This window comes from Brachionichthys hirsutus, chromosome 20, assembly GCF_040956055.1.
Source record: "Brachionichthys hirsutus isolate HB-005 chromosome 20, CSIRO-AGI_Bhir_v1, whole genome shotgun sequence".
In the NCBI taxonomy this organism is placed as follows: Eukaryota; Metazoa; Chordata; class Actinopteri; order Lophiiformes; family Brachionichthyidae; genus Brachionichthys; species Brachionichthys hirsutus.
Window position 1 is genome coordinate 1,735,434 of NC_090916.1, and position 19,552 is coordinate 1,754,985.

The following is a 19,552-nucleotide window of genomic DNA, read 5'->3' on the forward strand; positions in this document are numbered from 1 at the left end:
TGCGCGGTTTCCTGCCACAGCTGGCGGACGCTTGCTATCCGTAATGCCGCACAATTTACGCAATGCAATTTTTCTCGCTGCGTGGTGAGCAACAGTCGTGAAGATCTAACGTAGTTCAAACAAGTGCACCCAGGGGCTTCTTCTCGTTAGCGGGCCTTAGCATATTTAGCTGCTATCACAAACGGATGCTAATAATACGTGTTTATTGGTAAATGTCATGATATGGAATTTATTGTCGGGTGTAAAGGTGCGTTCCATTACGATGCTTTCGTCGTTGATTGGTTAAACGTTAACACTTTGTCGTTTCTGGATTATGATAGTTTCAAATACGTGCGAGTAATTTTAGCATGCTAACTCCCACAGGCCAAACATAATCCAGCGGCTTTCCTGATTTTGGAAGCGGTGGTGGAGGCTCGGTGGGGGGCCTGAGGGTACCACCCATCTGCCCGCCGCGGTGACTCTGGAAGAGCTACGCCGCCCTGTGACATTTATCCAACATGACAGGTGGGCGGCACAGAAACACTATTCACCAAAACATAATCACAAAAACACGACAATAATAATAATAAACACTATAAACATTGAATACAGAAGAGGGTGCTGAGGACATTAAAACCAGTTAGATAAGCCACAACAATTGAGTGCTGATTGTAAATGTTTTGTGTGTGTGTGTGTGTGTGTGTGTGTGTTGTACTTCTGTCGTTGCTCTGCATTGTTTCCGGTTTTATGGAGATATCACTCACCATATTTGTCTGGCTTTTTTCTGATGGCTTCATTCCTTGAACTTCAAGCCCACTGGCTGAATGGCTGTTCCACACAGTGCCCCCCCCTGGCTCTCTGCCTCCCCATCCTCTGTTTTCTCTGTCTCTCTCGCCCACAGTGGAGACTCTGGGTGGATAGTGAGGGCCGTTGTATCAGCGACATGTTTATTAATGAGATCGGCGTGCACAGAGAGAAGAGCTGCTGCTTGAGAAGGCTAATCGTTAATCTCTTTGTTAATACGGTCAATCTCTGTACGTGTTCCTAACATGAATTCATCGGAAGCCTCGAGACGGTAACATAGGCGGTGGCGTTTAGAAGGGACTGTGAGTGAATTTCACGGTTTGTTTGATTGTGAAACTTTGCTAAGAAGTTGGAGCATGAGCCGAGGAATGCGTGCACGTGATTTCTTTCTTTCTTTTTCTTGTGGATCTGGTAAAGAACTCGGGAATGATCTGATTTCAGAAGTTTAGTCTGTGTTCTGTTGCATTTAAGATTTTGAATTTGTTTGGAGGCTTTTTTTTTTTTTTTTTGCACCTTTGAATACTGTGGCGTGTTTGTGAGCAGCAGTGCATTTTTTTTTGCCTGCCATGCCCTCGCCTGCGTCTGATGTTCCGGCCTCTCGGAGGCTGGCACTGGACTGTCACACTTTTCTGGACCATCGCATTGGCAAAGGTAAGTAAGGACACACGCATCCCCTGTTTTCTTGCTGGCTCCTTCTCTTTCCGAGTGGTTTGTGCAGAGAAATATTTCATCAAAAATGTTGCACCCTTCCCATTTGATGGTTTGATATCTAAATGCCCAACAAAAACAATATGTGAAGGAATATTTGGCCTGTGACTTTCAGAGCTTCTTCCTCTTGTGCAAAGCTGATCCATCTCATTTTATAGTTTGTACAGAGCACACAACTAGGCCCAACATCAGGAGGACTATAGACTTCGCTGGTATTCAGTATAACTTGTCTGTAGTGCAGTTGGTGTCCATCTTTTTTCTTTAAAAGAAAACTAGCCAAATAAATGCTTCCCGTTGTACAAAGGAAGAGTTTGTTCCGCATTACAAAGAGACCAGAATTTCTGGCTTGTGGCAATGAGAGAGAGCGAAAGTGTAAAAGACAATGAAGATTATTCAAGCAAATCAGCATCAGACGAAAACGGCTGTAGATCAGCAGCATGAGACAAACAATAATCTGAGATATTAAATTATGCCTCACATGGTCTTGCACCAAGCTGCAGTGAAATGATGGCCAACATTGTTTTTTTTTTTTAATGGTGATATTCTTTGTGGAATCATTCATGCAAAAGTATTGATTCTGTTTGGAATAAAAAGGAAAAATACAAAACTAAAATGTTGAGTAGGCACACATTTGATAAATACGCATTGCTGTGTAGTTATGTGGGTCAGGAAATGAATTGACTTGAATGATGGGTCATGTGATGCGTTGCTGCGTAGGTGAGGGGCTGCCATTGGACACGGCTGAGCCGAGCTGCAGAGATGGATTCATGCACGAGATGTCTTTGGAATCCAAGCCTGAGAGAACGATTTATCAGCAGCATCCCCAATACGTCACAGTTTTAGTCTTTGTCCTTTTAATAATTCAAACGCCACAAAGCATGTTTATATAATCACGCAACTAATTCTGAAATAAATGGCTGATTTGTTTGCAGTATCCTCAAACAAATAATTTAATTCCAGCCCCGATGAGATGGAAATGGGGGGGGGGGGGGAAATCAAATTTTGCTGTGAGCTTAGAAAATGGAAGCGAATGGAGAAACTAAAGGTAAAGCAGGACGCACGGGAAGATTGATGACAGTGAGGAGGGAGAGAGTGATGCTGGCAGTGGGGGGGGGGGTGTACACTGTGGTGTACATTTCTCTTTTATTTCCTCACACTCCCCTCCTTTCGCTGCTCCTTTCTGAGAAAATAACATTTGCGTGTGGCTGCATATGAAATCTGCTCACCCCCCCCCCCCCCCCTTTAGACGGAGCAGCGGCGCAGAAGAAGCCCAAGGTCATTCCTGCACGCTCTGCTGTGACGTTGCGTTTCGACCCCCTTTTTTGGTGTGTGTGTGTGTGTGTGTGTGTGTGTGTATATATCTGCACGGTGGGGAGCGTGTCTAATTCATTACGTCGAGCCAGGCTCTGCACCAATCACGCTGCACATTTTCGCTCCAAGCACACGTGCACGCATCTATCCCAGAGTGTGTTTGTGTGTGTGTTTCCGCTGCCTCCTGGCACAGAAGATGTGTTTGTTGCGAGCGAGGCTGCATTGAGGACGCGTCGGCGTGTGTAGAGAGGCTCCAGCATCACGATCGATGTATGGTGAGGATAGCGCACACTTCTTTGCGTGTTTGTCTGAGGTCTAAGCTGTGGGTCGACGCGAGCACGTTCAGCCAGTTCTCCTGCATTCTACAAAATGCGCTTCCTCCTCGCTTCCTCCTCGCTTCCTCCTCGCTTTCTCGTCTCAGGCTGTCGCCGTCGGAGGGTCTAATGTCTCCCAGAGGCTCATTACTGCAACTCGGGTCGTTATGAAGACACCGCTCTGTTAAGTTGTTGCCTTAATTGGAGCGGCAACCTTGAAGATGCTTTTTTTCAGTAATGGAATATTTATTTTGTTTTTAATTGAGCTTTTTCTTTAACCTAAATAGTTTCCTGATGTGATGCGATAACATCGTGCTTACTGCTGTTGTTATTCTCCCGTAATATAGACTCAGAGATGTTTATGAAGCTGACAATTTAAATAACGTTTCTTTCTGTTAGCAGTTCCTTTAAAATGTTTACATCCGCAAAAAAATAGGTGAAGATGTGTGCCGTCAAAATGTAAAATCTGGGTGCTTGAAATGTTTGTAAAATGTTGCATCATGGATAAAAAGATCTTGCTGTCATTCTTTACTAGGACATATTGATGGATAATTCAGTGATTAGTACCGATTTATTAAACTAATGAGGTCGAAGAGCCTTGATGGGGAGAAGCACTGGTTTGTTGGCTAATGGTTTAGCGACGTCTCCTGGTTCAAGCTGGTTTGGGCATCGTGGCACAGCTGAGCCGCTGCGTCGATAGCGTCCCTCGTAGCCCCGTTTCTCTTCCTGCCTGACTGATTCGTGGCGTGTCGGATTGGCCTGGCGTCACGCGGCTTTGGGCCGGGTCTGCCCATCAGCGTGTCGGGTCACATTATACCAGCCGCTAGCCGCACTGGATCGGAAGCGGGCTTTCAATCTGGCTCGCTGCACATTGATCGGAGGTCGACAAATACAGTGAACATGCTGCAGAGTGCGTGCAGTACCTTTGCGTGCGTTAGCCTCAATATACTTTATTGATCGGGGTGGGGGGGGGGCTCGCCGTGATGGATGGCCTATTATGTTTATGCAGTATCGTTTCACTTTCTCATGATCTTAATGACTGAAATCCAGATGACCTGCTAATGCTATTAGCCTCATTGTCATGGTAGCCGCCGACTCGTCTTCATGTTGTTCCCGGCATGTTGGCCGGCTGCTGAATCGGCCTGGTCTTAGACGTTACACACCTTGTCCAGTTCAGTCTCGTTCTCGCAGCAGGTTTGCTTGGTGCCTGTTCGTCGCGGTTGAAGGATGCCTCTCTTCGTTTGCTGATATTAAACAGCGCGCCAGGTCTGCGTCTCCTTAATACCCCTTAAGGGGCCAACCGGCTTCACAACCATCATGAAAAGTGTCTTGAAATGTTCGGTGTTAGGAATCAACATTTTTACCTTCTCTTCTCAGCCACATTTTGGGTTTGAGCTTGGGTCGAACATAGAAGCTTTGTAGCTGCAGGACGCTTTGCGTTTGTTAACGGGTTAATTGCACATTAAGGCCCAGATGTTAATGCAGAACTATTTTAGTTTGTGGTATGCAATTGTCCGGTTCTGATTTGTCCGTCTGGACTGCGTTTATGCAACATTTCTGAACAATCCTGTTTCTCACTCGGAACGTTTAGCCCTGATTTTCTCACTCCAGCGTGCAGTTTCTTCTCCCCTCCCCTCTCTGCAGGGCTCTCTTCTCCTGGGGGAGTCGTGAAGCTGACACCCTTGTTGGAGATGGACAGTGTAATCTGTTCATGTAGCAGCCCGTAGCATTGTGATTGGCTTACACCTTGCCGCGGTGATTTGCGAGCTGGACCTGGCTCATATCTTCAACTTGTTCTTCATCGGTGTCACGAAGCACGCAATCAGTGAAAAACGAGCAACTCAAGTTCTCATCTCTGACAGAACAGGCTGCAGAAATGTCCGCCTTCTCTTTATTGTCTTGTTTCGCAAACCAAAGACCCGTAATCTACCGTTCCTCCGAGTCCTCCTCTGCACTTGCGTGTGATCGTGAGCTCACTGTTCAGCCCCTAAACATTGTGGAGCTTGCTACAGAGTGGGTGGATTTCGTGAGCCCCCCCCCCCCCCCCCCCTGTGCACATTTCAACGCTGATGTCCAGAGTCTTGCCCACCCACTTTGTTGCATTCTCTTGGCCTTTTCTACACTAACACCAGAACATCTAAAAATTAATTTTCTTTTGCACCTCTTAAGATAATTCCAGATTTAGATTCCAGATTTGTCCCGGACAGAGAAGTATCTATCTCTGTCCCCTTTTGTCTTCCATCCTCTCCTCTCTACAGTTACAAGCATTCATTTATCTGTTACTCCTGGACAAATTAAGCATTGATAAAGTGGTAGAGGGAGGTTGGGGGGGGCGGGGGGACGAAGGGAAGGGTGCAGAGGCTCATTAGTGTTGGAGGTGATGGGGCGAGAGGTGCAGGGTGATGGGTTAAATGGAAGCTGTTCCTATTCCGTAATTCCCAGAGGAATCCCTGATGACTCACCGCTGCTGAATTCCCCCAACCAATCGCATTTCAGCGCTCTCTCTGCTGCCTGTTCTCTTTTCCACGCAGAGTCGGACGAATCACTGTTCGCTGTGTTGCTTTGACTTTCAGGACTTTCTGGAGTCCGCTGGGAGAGAAGGACAGCGTGTGTCGGTGTGAAAATGGTTGCAGTGACAGTGACAGCGTTCTCTCACTCCTCAAATACCGTTGCACAGAAGTCCCGGGACAGATGGGCTTTAAAATCGTAATGTTTGGAATAAAGCAGGCCAGTTGCTGACATTTGGGATTTCATTTCTGTACTTTATGAAGGTAAACATTTATACGCGCTTGCCGTGGTTTTGTTAGAAGCTTTTCATGGAGTGTTTTTCTGCAATCGTGTTTTTCCTCCTTCAGTAGCGCCACACCTGAAAAGTCACCTATAGACGTAAAAGTGACCAATTGCCGTTATATATAAGACCTCAACAGGAACTTTCTTGATGGAATACTCAAATAAAATCCCAGATGTCAGCAACTGGCCCTGATTTTGACGGTCGTCTCGTCTACAGCCCCTTTTTCCCGCTCTCGGGTGTTACTTGCAGGAGCCTATCCCGGCTCGCTATGGGTGAGAGGCGGGGGCACATCTCGGACGTGTCGCCACACAGAGACAGACAGCCATTCACACACACACACACACACACACAATTTTTCACCTGTTAATATGAAGTTGTGATTTTTCATTTCCCTACGTGACGTTCTATTTAGGTTTTTTTAATAATATTTTTGCCATTCAAACTGTAGGAATTCCTTTAACTAATAATCATCTTTTCTTCCTCCTGTTTTCTCGCCTTCCCCCTCCAGGGGTTTGTGGATGCTGCGGGGCTCTCAGGCCTCGGTACAAGAGGCTGGTCGACAACATTTTCCCAGAAGACCCAGAGGTGAGAAAAACAATGGATGCTTTGTTCCTCGCTGCAGCCTGTCCCCAACCTGGGGGTACGCCTCTTAGCCGAATGACGGTTATTCTCCATTCCCCTTAATTGTTCATAGAAATGGTTCTATAATTGAGTCTGTCTTGTGCTTTATTTAAAGAACAGTTGTTGTCGAACACTGAACCAATAATGGCAAGTAGTGAGAAGCCATGTCCTGCAGCAGCTTTAGCTTGAAGCCTGCCATCTGCAGTCTCCTGGCAGGTATGGATTAGATGTCAGGTTAAGATTTTCTTCAAATTGAAGGAATAGTCCAAAAACAACTCCATTAAAGCTGTTGGTGTCACACCTCACACCCCGTCGGTGCTGCAGATTTCAGATGACTCATAAAGACAATTCATTTAGGTGGAGAGGAGATGATGCAGAGGCAGATTGCTACCGCAGTGACCCACTTTACTCGGAAAATCTGCAAAAAAACCGCAATACGTTGGACATGCTCGTGCACACACGCCTCAGTTCCCTGTTTTGTTTATGTAGCTGCTAATTATTTTCTGTTTTCACTGGATCCCAGCAGCTTGGGAATAAGGAAGGCATACTGCGTGCTTGCATTTTCGGTATTTCAAAGTAGTGAGCGCTTGGGTATATTTTGTACTTTTGTGTGTCTCTTGCACACAGTGAAGGTTAGACGTTTTGGAGACAAGGTCAGAGAGACCAGACTTTGATGGTTTGGACATGTCCAGAGGAGAGACAGGGACTATATCGGTAGAAGGACGCTGAGGATGGACCTGCCAGGGAACAGGGCTAGAGGTCGACCCAGGAGACGATACATGGACGTAGTGAGGGAGGACATGAGAGTGGCTGGTGTTGGGGAGGACGATGCAAAGGACAGGGTGAAGTGGAGAACGTTGGTTTGCTGTGGATAGCGTGTTCCAGGATGATTTTGAGAGGCTGTTGGAAGCACAGCGATCACGGCTGTGCTTCCAACAGCCTCAGGAAATGTACACTAAGTGAGGCTCCCATTTCACTTGGTGTTCCAGGAAGCTATGCTAATGAGCTAGAATGCAATATAGCAACTAATGTGGTTATAAGAATAGACCTGTGCATTTCCTGCCACAACAGATCAAAGCTAGAAAAGCACTCAGAGAGCACAGACCTCCACCAAGCAGCTCATTCCCCTCCTAATTGGATTTACGCCGTCCACATGGTGATCTGGATCATCATCAAAAGGTTCTAAATTGTTCTCGGTATCTTTACACACCAACCATGAAAAGTAGAAGTGAATCAGAGTTGATATTTGGAACTGATTTTTGCTGGTGCTGGTCTGAATGCAAACAGGATCTCAGAGGGACCAGAGATGGATCCAGCTCGGTCCTCCCCAGGCCGAGCTGGAAAACGGTGAAGTAGGTCAGGGGAAAGTAGGAGGTGGAACTCGGTGATCTAGTTTTCTTCTTCCACTTCGGGTGTAGCTATCATAGCTGCCTCTTTGCTTCGTGGACACGTCTTCCTGGTGTGCGTCCGCTGCGAGAGTCCTGACCCACGCCAATGAGACGAAGACTCCCTTACTCTTTGCTTTGTCCACTTCATCTTTCCATCCGTCCCCGTCTCTCCCACAGGACGGACTGGTGAAGGCCAACATGGAGAAGCTGACATTTTACGCCCTGTCGGCTCCAGAGAAACTCGACCGTATCGGAGCCTACCTGTCCGAGAGGTTGTCCAGGGATGTGACCAGACACAGATACGGGTGAGAATATTCAAGCAGCTGCCACCGAATCCAGTTCCAGCCGCCTTCGCTCAGGAAAGAATGCTTTTTGTGCCCATTAGTTATTCCTCCTGTTACGGCCATCTCACTGGGCCACACCCACGTCTGTGACTGCTGACCCCAGACACCAGGTGACTGGGTAGGCGGGGTTTAAGTAGCCTGGGAGTCATGGCCAGCTGTTCCCATCTACTTGACGCCGTCTCAGCCCCACCCATATCTGAGGACCTGCAAGGCAGAACAAACGGGTCCCAGAAGTCCGCACGGTTCCCACACATCAACGTATCCGACGTGATTTCAGCACCGTTAAGCTAACGCATCCAAATCCAGGGACGTTTAGCCACGCAGGTGGCGTGGCAGTTGCCTGGAATCACCCACAGCGATGCTTCTGTACTTGCTGGACTTGGTTCATATGCCGCAGAAATTGCCGTCTTTTCATTGGTCATGCTCATCATTGGACAATCCAACCAGCCTGCACAGATTACAGTCTCACTCGGCAGAGACCGGCTGACGTCTGTTCAGTGTGCAGCGTTGGCTTATTTAGAATGTGTAGTTACCATCCTCACGTTCTGCCCCCCCCCCCCCCCTGTCTATTCAGGTATGTGTGCATAGCCATGGAAGCCCTGGACCAGCTGCTGATGGCCTGCCACTGTCAGAGCATTAACCTGTTCGTGGAGAGTTTTCTGAAGATGGTGCGCAAGTTGCTCGAGTCCGACAAACCCAGCCTGCAGATCCTAGGAACCAATTCTGTGAGTTTCTCGGGGGGGGGGGGGTCACGTTTTAGTCGGTAATATATAGTTTTGCGGCTAAGCAGAGGGAAACCCTGCAAACGAAACTCAAGGCTTTTCATGCATTTTAGTTAAGGAATATATTTGTGAGACGTTTGTACAGAACTCAGAAGAATGACTTTAGGCCTGGTGGCAAAAGCTGTAAAACACAGAAAGCAAAGTGATCACAAGGAGAAGATGACTATGCAGGGTTTCAGATATAGAGGTCCAAAAACGGTAGGAGGAGAAGTCTGCATCACCCACCTACCTGCCTGTCCTCTCATCATCATCATCACCATCATTATCCTCTCCTTTTCTTCTTCTATCCCATCGCTTCTTTTCCTAAACCACAGCTGTGACTGCGCTGGCTGTTTACGTTAGCCTCTGTCTGTGCGGTAAGATATTTATAGCAGCCTCCGCTATGACTTAATCCTGCCATGAGAATAAAAACAGAGTAACCTTTGAAACATATACGTGCTCTCCAAGTGTTTCTGCACTCGCAAAACAGCTTCACTGCTGATTGGCTGTTTCACCCGCGCCATGGCTCCCCGTGTAACCAATCAGATGGTGCTGTGGGTGGAGACCGTGGCTGCATCAGAGCCAAAACCAGCCAGTTTTACATTGATCTCTTATCGGCCCATCCGATCGGCAGCCATCATCATCATCATCATCGCTTGTTGGCCGGGTCAGCAGAGGACATATAGAGGAAATCAGATTAGCTTGCATCGTCACACCGGCAAAGCTTTGCGGTCGTCTGCAGCTTTATGAGACCCGCCGGCTCGCGTTCGTAATCTCCACGCTGTCAGTCTCACACACACACACGCACACGCACACGCACACACACACACACACGCACACGCACACTTTTGTATTTAGAAGAAACGCGAGCCCATGCTTGCCGCACAGATCCTTGTTGGTGTCAAAGCGAGCGGAGGAAGGAGCAGGTTAGACGTTCTCCGTCTGATGCAGCACAATAAGAACCTTCCAGCTGTTCCTGGTGGAAATGCTGCAGCTTCAGCTCATCTATTCAGAAGCATTCATGAAACACCAGAAGGAGATAATGAGGAGCGTTTCTGATTTTGTGAAATGAGCTGCCCTCGGTTTCGGACTTGGCGCTGCTTTAATAAATGTACTTCTGCAGGTTTGTTCTGTCTGACTCTAAATGAATCCTGTTCATCATTTATTGAGTCTTCTTGTCATCATCTTTAAGCGGTGACATTTTCTGGCCCAGTGGGAGAAGCCCCCCCCCCAACCCTCATTTACCCTGTGCCTAATGAGATGCTATGGGCCGCTGTGTTGAACTTTACTTTAGAGGCCCTTCACCACTGGGGATGGCCGTTATTTCATTCAAGACGGTTTAATGAAATTAAGATGAGCTTAATAAGGCCGAGCGTTTCGGTAGTCGTTACGGTGACCCTCCGGAGCTTTTAGTTTGACGTAGAGTTTGATCTCATTTGGCCCCTTGTCTCTTCTCCTCCTCTCAGTTTGTGAAGTTTGCCAACATTGAGGAGGACACGCCATCGTACCACCGCAGCTACGACTTCTTTGTGTCGCGTTTCAGCGAGATGTGCCACTCCAGCTACGAGGACCCTGACGTCCGCACCAAGTGAGTCTGCCGATTTGTGGTGGCGCTCCTGCCGGGTAAACTCTGTCAGGAGCTTCTATTTTTAGACGACTTCAGTGAGCTTCCAGCTGTTTTTATTTTTTAACATCTTCTGAAGAGAATGTGATCTTGTCAAATCGGAAATAGACCTTATAAACTCTTTGAAGAGTTAAATATAGCTTTTGTTGAATGACGCGTACCGGCCAAACGCAGACAGGCTGAATATGACATAGGAATTCTATTTCCTAAGCACCATCTTCAATCTGTGACCCGCAGGATACGCATGGCAGGAATCAATGGCCTGCAGGGTGTGGTGAGGAAGACCGTGAATGACGAGCTGCAGGCCAATATCTGGGACCCGCAACACATGGACAAGATCGTCCCCTCCCTGCTCTTCAACCTGCAGAGTGGCGAGCATACAGAGAGGTCGAGCATACAGAGAGATCCTCTATTTATTCACGCACTTTGTTAGTCTGACTGAACTCACAGATGGGGCCTTTTCTCTACGATAATCCCACGTACAAGTTCATTTAAAGATCACCTACAATTATTCTCCAGTTCCTTTTCCATCAAAGGAAAGTTGGATGTAATGTGTTGTAAAGTAACGTTCCCAGGCTTCTTGTTCTGCAGGAATTCTCACCCAGGTATTGCTTCTGCAGATTTTCTCCCCTCACAAGTAATGAAATGCACATTTTGCACATTCTGTACGCGTTCTTTAATGTGTGTGATGGACGATATGAGTCCAGATTGCTGTAAGCGAGGAAGCTTTTAGATCATGTTGACTTTTGTCTGAGGGTGGAAGGGAATCTGGAGAGAGTTGGGCGACATCTGAAGCAGAAATATGATTGCAGTGCAAAGCAAAGAAAAAAAGATTAACAACACAAAAAGTAAACCGAGTGAAACTCAAAACTGGTTTGGGAGGGGGTGTGGTGGGGGGGGGGGGGGGGGGGGGTCGGTGAGTGGCTGGACGAAGGCCAGAACCATTTACCCAAAAATCGGCTCCTATCTGAATCTGCAGCAATATAAAAAGGCCCGATTCGTGTTTGTGTCCTTGAAAAGCCTCTGTTTCTTGCTTTGATGTTTTAATTTTGGAACGAGAGTGAAGTCGGAAGCAGGAAGTCATTTTCCCTCTCCGGCGGCAGCAGATGAAAGAGTTGCAGCTGATGAATAAGTGATGTCATCATCAGCGGCCCACCCGAGGGTAGTCATGACCAAGTTAGACTCACGCTGGAGGTTTTAACTATGCGTGGGAACAAAGCAAAGAATGACAGTAGCAACTGCCCCCCCCCCCGGTGGCTGGTTTAATGCTGTAATCGTTATTAAGTCTGATTGATTTCAACCTCTTGCCTCTCTGTCCCTCTCTCGCTTCCTGACCCCCCCCCCCCTGCATTTCTCCCCGCCAGTCGCTCTCCTTCTCCGCTGCAGGCAGAGAAGGAGAAGGAAAGCCTGGTGGAGCTGGCGGAGCGCTGCTTCAGGGAGCTCCTGGGACGGGCCGCCTATGGCAACATCAAGAACGCCGTCACACCCGTACTGATGTGAGTCAAGCCCCCTGAAGGGCCGTCTCTACTCTTCTTCTCCAGATGGACGGTCATCCTATTGATCAAGCCGGGTAGAACGATGATTACCTCCGGCGAGGCGGGGGCTAGGTCATCGCTGACGTTTGTCTGTCTGTTAGCAAGATAGCTCGAAAGGTTCTGGACGGATCTTGATGAAATGTTCGGGAAATGTTGTGAATGGAACCAGAACCGATCCCGGATGATGGATCACTTTGAAGTCTTCGCTAACATTGCAGTTAACGGAGTTTCAAAATGTATTTTTCTATATCTTGGTTGATTATTGAGCAAGTGTTAGGGAAGTTGACACAGACACGTAGGGCGGGGACGTCTACCTGGCCACCGGATTTCATCCAGATCGGATCCAGAAGGGAGTCGGTAAAGAACATTTAATTTTAACACTGAAATCCCCATTTACGGATTCAAAAATCATCTTAATGATCCAAAAAAATGATAATTTAAAGCTAAATAAACTTTGTTTGTTTGTTTGTTCTCTGAGCCTGGTTTAGTGATGTGATTAGTCCTGTCTTCTAACTTCCATCCATCTCTTATCTGAATCACTTCAGCTCTCCTGCTGTTCTTTCACGGCGCTCATCATTTCCTCCTGTTGGTTGTGCACATAAAGCCTTCTTCAGGTTGTGTTATAATTCTTATACAAGCTAAAGTTATCCATCTCCTACCTACAGACGCTTTCGCGGGTCGCAGGAGTCGATCTCAATCTCCCGACTCTCTGAGCGTGAGATTGACCGACGGATCGGTGCAGCGGCTGAAGCGATCCGGCCGTTGTATCGGTCTGTCGCGGTTAAAAAGGCGCTTAGCCGAAAGGTCGTGACCTAAACGACAAGATATCCTATACAGGTGGTCGAAATACCCCCCCCCATTTATCTTTTTTTGATTTTTAATCATCGTTGGTTGACTGGTGTTTTATTACAGCTCATGTCAACACCCTGACCCCCCCATTGGATGAAGAGTTATGCTATCGTGTCTCTTCGGTCTTATTTATTACGGTACATTGTAAATACTTGCATGTACTTATCGATGATGGTTGCTGTCTGGGGGATTTGGGGGCATTAAAAATGTTCCTTCCCTACCTCTACCGGCTTTATATATTATAGGATTGCATCTTCTGCATCCGTCTCATCCCTCTCCTCTCTGCCCCCCCCCAGGCACTTAGACAACCACTCTTTGTGGGAGGGGAAGACCTTTGCAGTGCGTTGCTTCAAAATCATCATGTACTCAATCCAGGTGATCCTTTTTCATTCCATTCTATTAACCTTCAGAACCCAAATAAATATATTTTGTGGGTTTAACAAAAAGAAAACCAGAACTATTTCAAGGTCGCTGTAATTCATTTTTAGCTGAGGAGTTGCACGTCGGGGACATTTCTCCTTTCAATAACCGTCCCTTGTCTTCGCCGTTAGTCCCAGCACTCTCACCTGGTAATCCAGCAGCTTCTGGGTCACCTGGACGCAAACAGCAAGAATTCTGCCACAGTGCGAGCTGGGATAGTGGAAGTGCTGCTGGAGGCAGCCGCCATTGCAGCCAGCGGCTCCGTCGGTGAGAGGATGGATACACACACCGAGTAATCCATGTGTGATCCGACGGATCGAATCTTCTCAACGTTTCCCCGCTGGCCTTTGCAGGCCCCACCGTGCTGGAGGTGTTCAACACCCTGCTGCGGCAGCTCCGTCTGAGTGTGGACTACGAGTTGACCGGCTCCTACGATGGCAGCGCCAGCATCGGCACGAAGATCATCAAAGCTCACGAGGAGAGGCAGCTGCAGGAGGCTGTCATCAGGACCATCGGTGAGTCGGTGTGGGAGGGAGGCAGAACGGACTGGGGCTGATCTGTGGGCTTCACTCCTCCATCAGGTTCTTTCGCCAACACTTTGCCAACATACCAGAGGTCAGAGGTCATGCTCTTCATCATGGGCAAGATCCCCGTCCCCGGGATTCACCCAGCTCTACCTTCCTCAGGCTCTGGGTAAGTTGTGTTTATGCTATAAATACATCTGTGTAAATGGAATGTTGTTTCAATGCGTTTTAGATTGAGTCTTAATTTGCTTTAATCCGCAGGCCTGAGGGAACCAGGATGATTCAGGTCATGCTGCTGAAGTCCTTGGTCCAGGTACAGTCTTAATCTCTCATTACTCGGATTATTACCTCCACCGAGGAGGGTGTGTTTTCGCCAGCGTTATGGTTGGATCTTGATGAAATGCAGGGAATCTTACCAGGAACAGTCGATTAAATGTTGGTGATGATCCAGAAGAGATCCTGGATTCTGGATGACTTTGAACATTGCAGTAAATAGAACTTCGAAATGTGTTCCTCAATATCGCGGTTGAATATTGACTGATGTTTATGGAATTTGATAGTCATGTAGGGTGGGGGCCTCTATCTCACCCCCGAATTTAATCCGGATGGGATCCGGATTGCCGATACTGCTGCGATTTGTACTTTCCCATTTACTGATAACGGAGGCTTTAAAAAGGCTTGACGGAGTTTGTAAAACATTCTGGGTTAGAAGCAGGAGACGGGTCGAGGTTCTGAGACGGAGCTGAACCTGAGGCTGATCTACTGAAGACTATTTTCTCAGGATGTTAATGCATCAGTCCTTCCAACTGTAGACGAGAGGTTTATATCTGAAACGGATAGTCCCGTCGTCTCGTTAGAATTTCAGAGCCTGTTGTACTTTCTAGATTTCTGTCTTTGAGGTTTTTTTGCTGCAGGATTGATCTTCCTTTTTTTTTTGCGTGTGTGTGTTAGAAAACCTGTAAATCCCGAGTCGCTTTCGACGATCAATCCCTCAGGTGACGGCGGGCTTCCAGACCACCAACATGCTGACGGCGCTGCCCAGCTCTTTCCTGGAGCCCCTGCTGTCTTTCTTCCTGACGGAGGATCCGGAGGTCCGACTGCTGGTGCTGCACATCCTTCTCAGTCTCATCGACCGGCATGAGAACACGCCCAAGTTCTCCAACATAAGGTGTGCTGGATGTCTGCTAGCCAGCATGCTAAACTACAGCCGCTGCAGGGAGATGCCTGCTTCCCTCCTTTGGTGACGACCTGCATTCACGACTGTGCTCTTTCCCACGCAGCATCATTGCAGACATCTCCGTGCTGAAGATCAAAGTGGATAAGTGCTCCAGACAGGACAACTTGTTCATGAAAAAGGTCGGGCTTCTCAGAGACCGTCGAGTAGTCAGACCGTAGGGCGCGCTCGTCTGCCGGACTCACCTTGCCTTCCGCGCGTCCCTCTGTCAGCACGGCCAGCAGCTGTACCGACACATCTACCTGGGCTGCAAGGAGCAGAGCAGCGGCCGGCGCCATTACGAGACGCTGTTCGCCCTGCTGGGCCTGATCAGTGTGGAGCTGGCCAACGAAGAGGTGGTGGTGGATCTCATCCGCCTGGCGCTCGCCTTTCAGGTACCGATGAAGAGAACGCTCTGTAATGAGGACGGATTTGCTCATTTCTTGTGGGAAATAAATGTGGCGTTTTCTGTTATTACTCTGAGACACAGTTACAACAAACAAACAAACTGATCAAACCAGAAGGACTTCCCTTGCCTCATCATCCGAGTGGCGTTTCTGACCGTGCGGCGCAGCTGAAGGCGTTTCGTTGCTCGTGTTTTCCCACACAGGACCTGGCTCTGTCCACCGATGAGGCGTTGCCCGTTTTTAACCGCTGCGCCATCCATGCCCTCGCTGCCGCCTACCTCAACCTCATCTGCCAGCTCACCACGGTCCCAGCCTTCTGCCAGCACATACATGAGGTTTGGGTTTCCCTGTGACACGCTCGCGCACACGCACACGCGCGCACACACACACACACACACACGGTTTTACCAAACATTCTGTTTTTTTGCTCCCCTTCAGGTTATCGAGGTGAGGCAGAAAGCGAGTCCCTATCTTTTGCCTGAGAGTGTCTTCATTGACAATCCCAAGTATGTATCATTTAGATATTTTTTTCCTCCCACAGATCAAACCAACATCAGCTTTTTATTATTATACACGACCCTCCGCCTTCTCTCCTCAGGCTGCCCTCTTCACTGGAGAAGGTAGAAGGGGATGTTTTGTTCCTCCAGTCTAAGATCACGGAGGTCCTCGGAGGAAGTGGCTACAACACAGAGCGGCTGGGAACGCCCTACGTCCCCCAGTATACCGGTACGCAGCTCCAGTAGCTGCAGCGCTGAGCTCTTTCATTGACTGGCTTGTGGCTCCAAGAAAATAATGAACAAAATATCGATACGCTTCATCGACGCGTCAGAGTGGTTCGACGCCGTCTGGGCCCTTTATGGATTTTTGAATGAAAATGTAGAGTTGAACTTCTCCTCTGGGGCTAATGGAGATTTAGTGTCGGGTTGAAGGCCACCCCATCAGGGCCGCTCCAGCCAGGATCATTCAGTTGAAGGAGAGTATTTCCTTAAAGGTCCCATATTATAGCCTTCTTCGACAAGTTAATGCAGGTCCCAAACTCTCATATGAAATATCTGTGCCAGTCTTTGCTCTAAATGGTAAACAGACGCTGCAGAACAGCGTCCGGCATTTCTGTTTCAAGCCGCTCCGCCAGAAACGCTCTAAACCCGGCAGCAAAAGTTCATAGTGAGCATGCGCATGCACGCTACTATGGTAGCGTTTTAAGCACACAATAAAATAAAATGAGTGTCTCTACACACGGTGCAATGACGGCAATAATCTCAGGACGGAATAAAAATGCCTTGAATCATCCAGCCATCTTCAAACCTCTGATCCGGGTCGGGTCGAGGGGGCAGCCGCCTGAGCCACACACAAAAACATTTTTACCCATTTTCGCAGGAACATTACCACCAAAAATAAACTTTATGCAGGGAAAATGCCGTAGAGCGTGGACGGGCGGACACGGGGACGCACGCACGCACAGCTTGTGCACCTTTGCCCCTCCTGACGTCAGAAGGGGAGCGATTTCTTCCAGACGTGTTTCAGGAGGTGATTACGGACCTACCCAAACTACGAAGGATTGACTGGATGGTTTATTTTGCTGTTTTGAGGTTGATAAGGACCCAAAATCGCCATAATAGTGTAGAAACATGGGAAAAGAGAGTCTCATCATATGGGACCTTTAACTTTTCAGAAGCCGGTTCGCTCTCATATTCAATTGTTAAATGACCTTAGTGACCTTCTATATTTCCATCTTCAATAGATGCATGAAGGCTGCTTCATTTTCTCAATTTGTCAGGAATTTCTATTGTAAAAGAGTAAAGTGTGTGTTCTGTTTCCAGATGAGGACCGCCTGTCTAAGAGGAAGAGTATCGGCGAGACCATCTCACTGCAGGTGGAGGTGGAGTCCCGAAATAGTCCGGAAAAAGAGGAGGTAAAGACAAAGTGTTTACAACTAGAAGGACACTTTGAGAATAGTTCCCCCCCGCCAAGCAGGTTATGTTTCTGACGCCGTTTATCTGTTTGTTAGCAGGATTACCGAAAAACGTCTGGATGAATCTTGAATAAAAAATAAATAAAAACAATTCTAACTTGGGTTCCATTACATTTTGAGAGCGATCCGGATACCCATCTGGATACAAAAAAAATTCCCATTATGGAGGCTTTATCAAAAGAAACCTATCCTTGTATCCATTCAATTCACTCACCAGAAATAAAGGGGTCTGATACAGACACTCATGCAAAATGTCTTCTGGATCTGATCCAGATCTAGAATAAAATATGAAATTTTAACATACGGCCGCAATGGATAAAAGAGATAATTCTGTTATTTAATGTGGGAAAAATTGATTTGACATACGAGCGATTTGAGTTATGAGTTCGGTCGAATTATACTCGTATGTCGAGTTATTACTGTATATGCTATTTTCTCTCTTATTAAGAGGTGTTTTTTTTAGCTCCCTTGGAAATATATTTGAATTGTCTCCTTGTTGTCTTCAGAGGACACCAGCAGAGGAGATCACGTTTGAAAGCCTGAAAAATGCCATTGGTATGTTCATTTATCTTTCTTCTCTTTATTTAGCAGCACGGAGTCTCTGCTTAATGTAAATGTGAAGAATTGTTTTTGGAGGAGGTTCTGTTGGATCATTCAGAGCAGTTGAAACCAAAGATAATAATAATAACATTTTGGGCTCTGCAATTTAGTCATATTGTTATTATTGCGCTGCCTTGAATTTAGTGGCTGATATGAGTAGCAGGTTGCTTAGCAGAAAGTAAACATATAACAGTGATGCGTATCTGTCTCCCCCTAGTGGACAGTGTCGGCATGGAGGAGCAGGAGAGGGAGCGGAGGCGACAAGTGGTTGAGAAGTTTCAGAAAGCGCCCTTTGAGGAGATCGCTGCCCACTGTGGTGCCAGGGTACAACAAACATTTCCTTTTTAGATGTATTCTTTTCAGGCTTTTTTGCTCTCTGCTCTAGTCTCACATATTTACGATCCCTTTTAGGCGACATTACTGCAGAGCAAACTCAATCAGATCTTTGAGATCACAATCAGGTAAGAAACGGTGTTTTCAGCGAGTCATCTTTCACAAGTCACTTTTTGAAAGGGTAGTGGTGACATTTATACCGACTAAGGCTCCATTTACTTGACAACGTTTTGTTTATTTGCATAATAGAATACCTTGAATTGAATCTATTGAAAATTCCACCATTGCTGTTTTAGTGTAAAACGGCAAAACTTCACATTAAAGGGATTACATTTTCAGTGCGAGTGCACAAGGATCATTTTCACTGTTTATTTTTAATTTTTAATGAGGCGTGAGAGAGCGATACGATGACCGTCTCTTTCGTCTCCTCATCCAGGCCCCCGCCCAGCCCATCTGGAACCATTTCTTCAGGTTTCGGCCAAAGCCAGAGTCGATCTGTCCCCATCTATGAGATGAAGTTTCCTGACCTCTGTGTGTACTAGACGGAGTCCATGCGCAAAGACAGGGATTTTGTGGGGGGGGGGCAACTGCTCTTCATTGCTAATGCATCTTGATAATGGAGTCAAGCAGCCACTGTGGATCAGGAGAGAAACCACAACTGTTTGAAGCCAAGTAAAGAACAAGCCACTGCTTACGTAATGTCCCTTCTTTCTAATCCTGTGATTCCAACCTAAAACAAGTCGGACATCTTCAGCAAATGCTCAAATTCTTTTTCTATTTCGTTTATTTGTCCTTAAATATCTGTAGGAATTCAGCTGGCTGAATTTTTCAAATTAGAAATGGCCAAGAACTGTGAGGTATGAGTGAAGAGTTGCTGCAGAGGCGCTAGAATGAATCCACACGTTGCATGCTCTGTAAGTGGACTCTTTTTTTGGGGGGGGGGGGGGGGGGGGCATGCTGCGATTCTTTCGGTGTGTTTGTGACTCCGTACATCCCTCCGATCATTTGTCATTTCATGTTCGATGGGATTTATTGTTATTAATGCAGTACATTC

The 19,552-nt window shown here is 47.2% G+C and overlaps 1 protein-coding gene across 2 annotated transcripts; it reads left to right on the top strand.

Annotated features, from left to right (window-relative positions):
• Positions 1-1,346: 1,346 nt before the first annotated feature.
• LOC137909157 (protein EFR3 homolog B) lies at positions 1,347-19,040 on the top strand. 2 transcript variants are annotated; one of them, XM_068753588.1, is made up of 23 exons: positions 1,347-1,434; positions 6,416-6,492; positions 8,094-8,221; positions 8,835-8,985; positions 10,488-10,609; positions 10,883-11,032; positions 12,010-12,141; positions 13,326-13,404; positions 13,581-13,716; positions 13,803-13,964; positions 14,031-14,142; positions 14,235-14,286; positions 14,969-15,141; positions 15,254-15,329; positions 15,420-15,581; positions 15,797-15,928; positions 16,032-16,099; positions 16,192-16,319; positions 17,414-17,505; positions 18,072-18,120; positions 18,383-18,489; positions 18,577-18,626; positions 18,935-19,040. In XM_068753588.1, exons 1-23 carry the CDS (start codon positions 1,350-1,352, stop codon positions 19,038-19,040), a joined length of 2,529 nt encoding a protein of 842 aa, XP_068609689.1. In that variant the 5' UTR covers positions 1,347-1,349. The 2 variants fall into 2 exon arrangements, with proteins under 2 accessions (XP_068609689.1, XP_068609688.1); XM_068753587.1 differs by lacking the exon at positions 1,347-1,434 and adding an exon at positions 3,071-3,077.
• Positions 19,041-19,552: the final 512 nt, after the last annotated feature.

Coding starts and splice junctions, on each gene's coding strand:
- LOC137909157 (XM_068753588.1), top strand. CDS start 1,350: ATGCCCTCGCCTGCGTCTGATGTTCCGGCCTCTCGGAGGCTGGCACTG. Junction 15,142..15,253: donor CCCAAGTTCTCCAACATAAG/GTGTGCTGGATG, acceptor TTTCCCACGCAG/CATCATTGCAGACATCTCCG. Junction 18,627..18,934: donor ATCTTTGAGATCACAATCAG/GTAAGAAACGGT, acceptor CTCCTCATCCAG/GCCCCCGCCCAGCCCATCTG.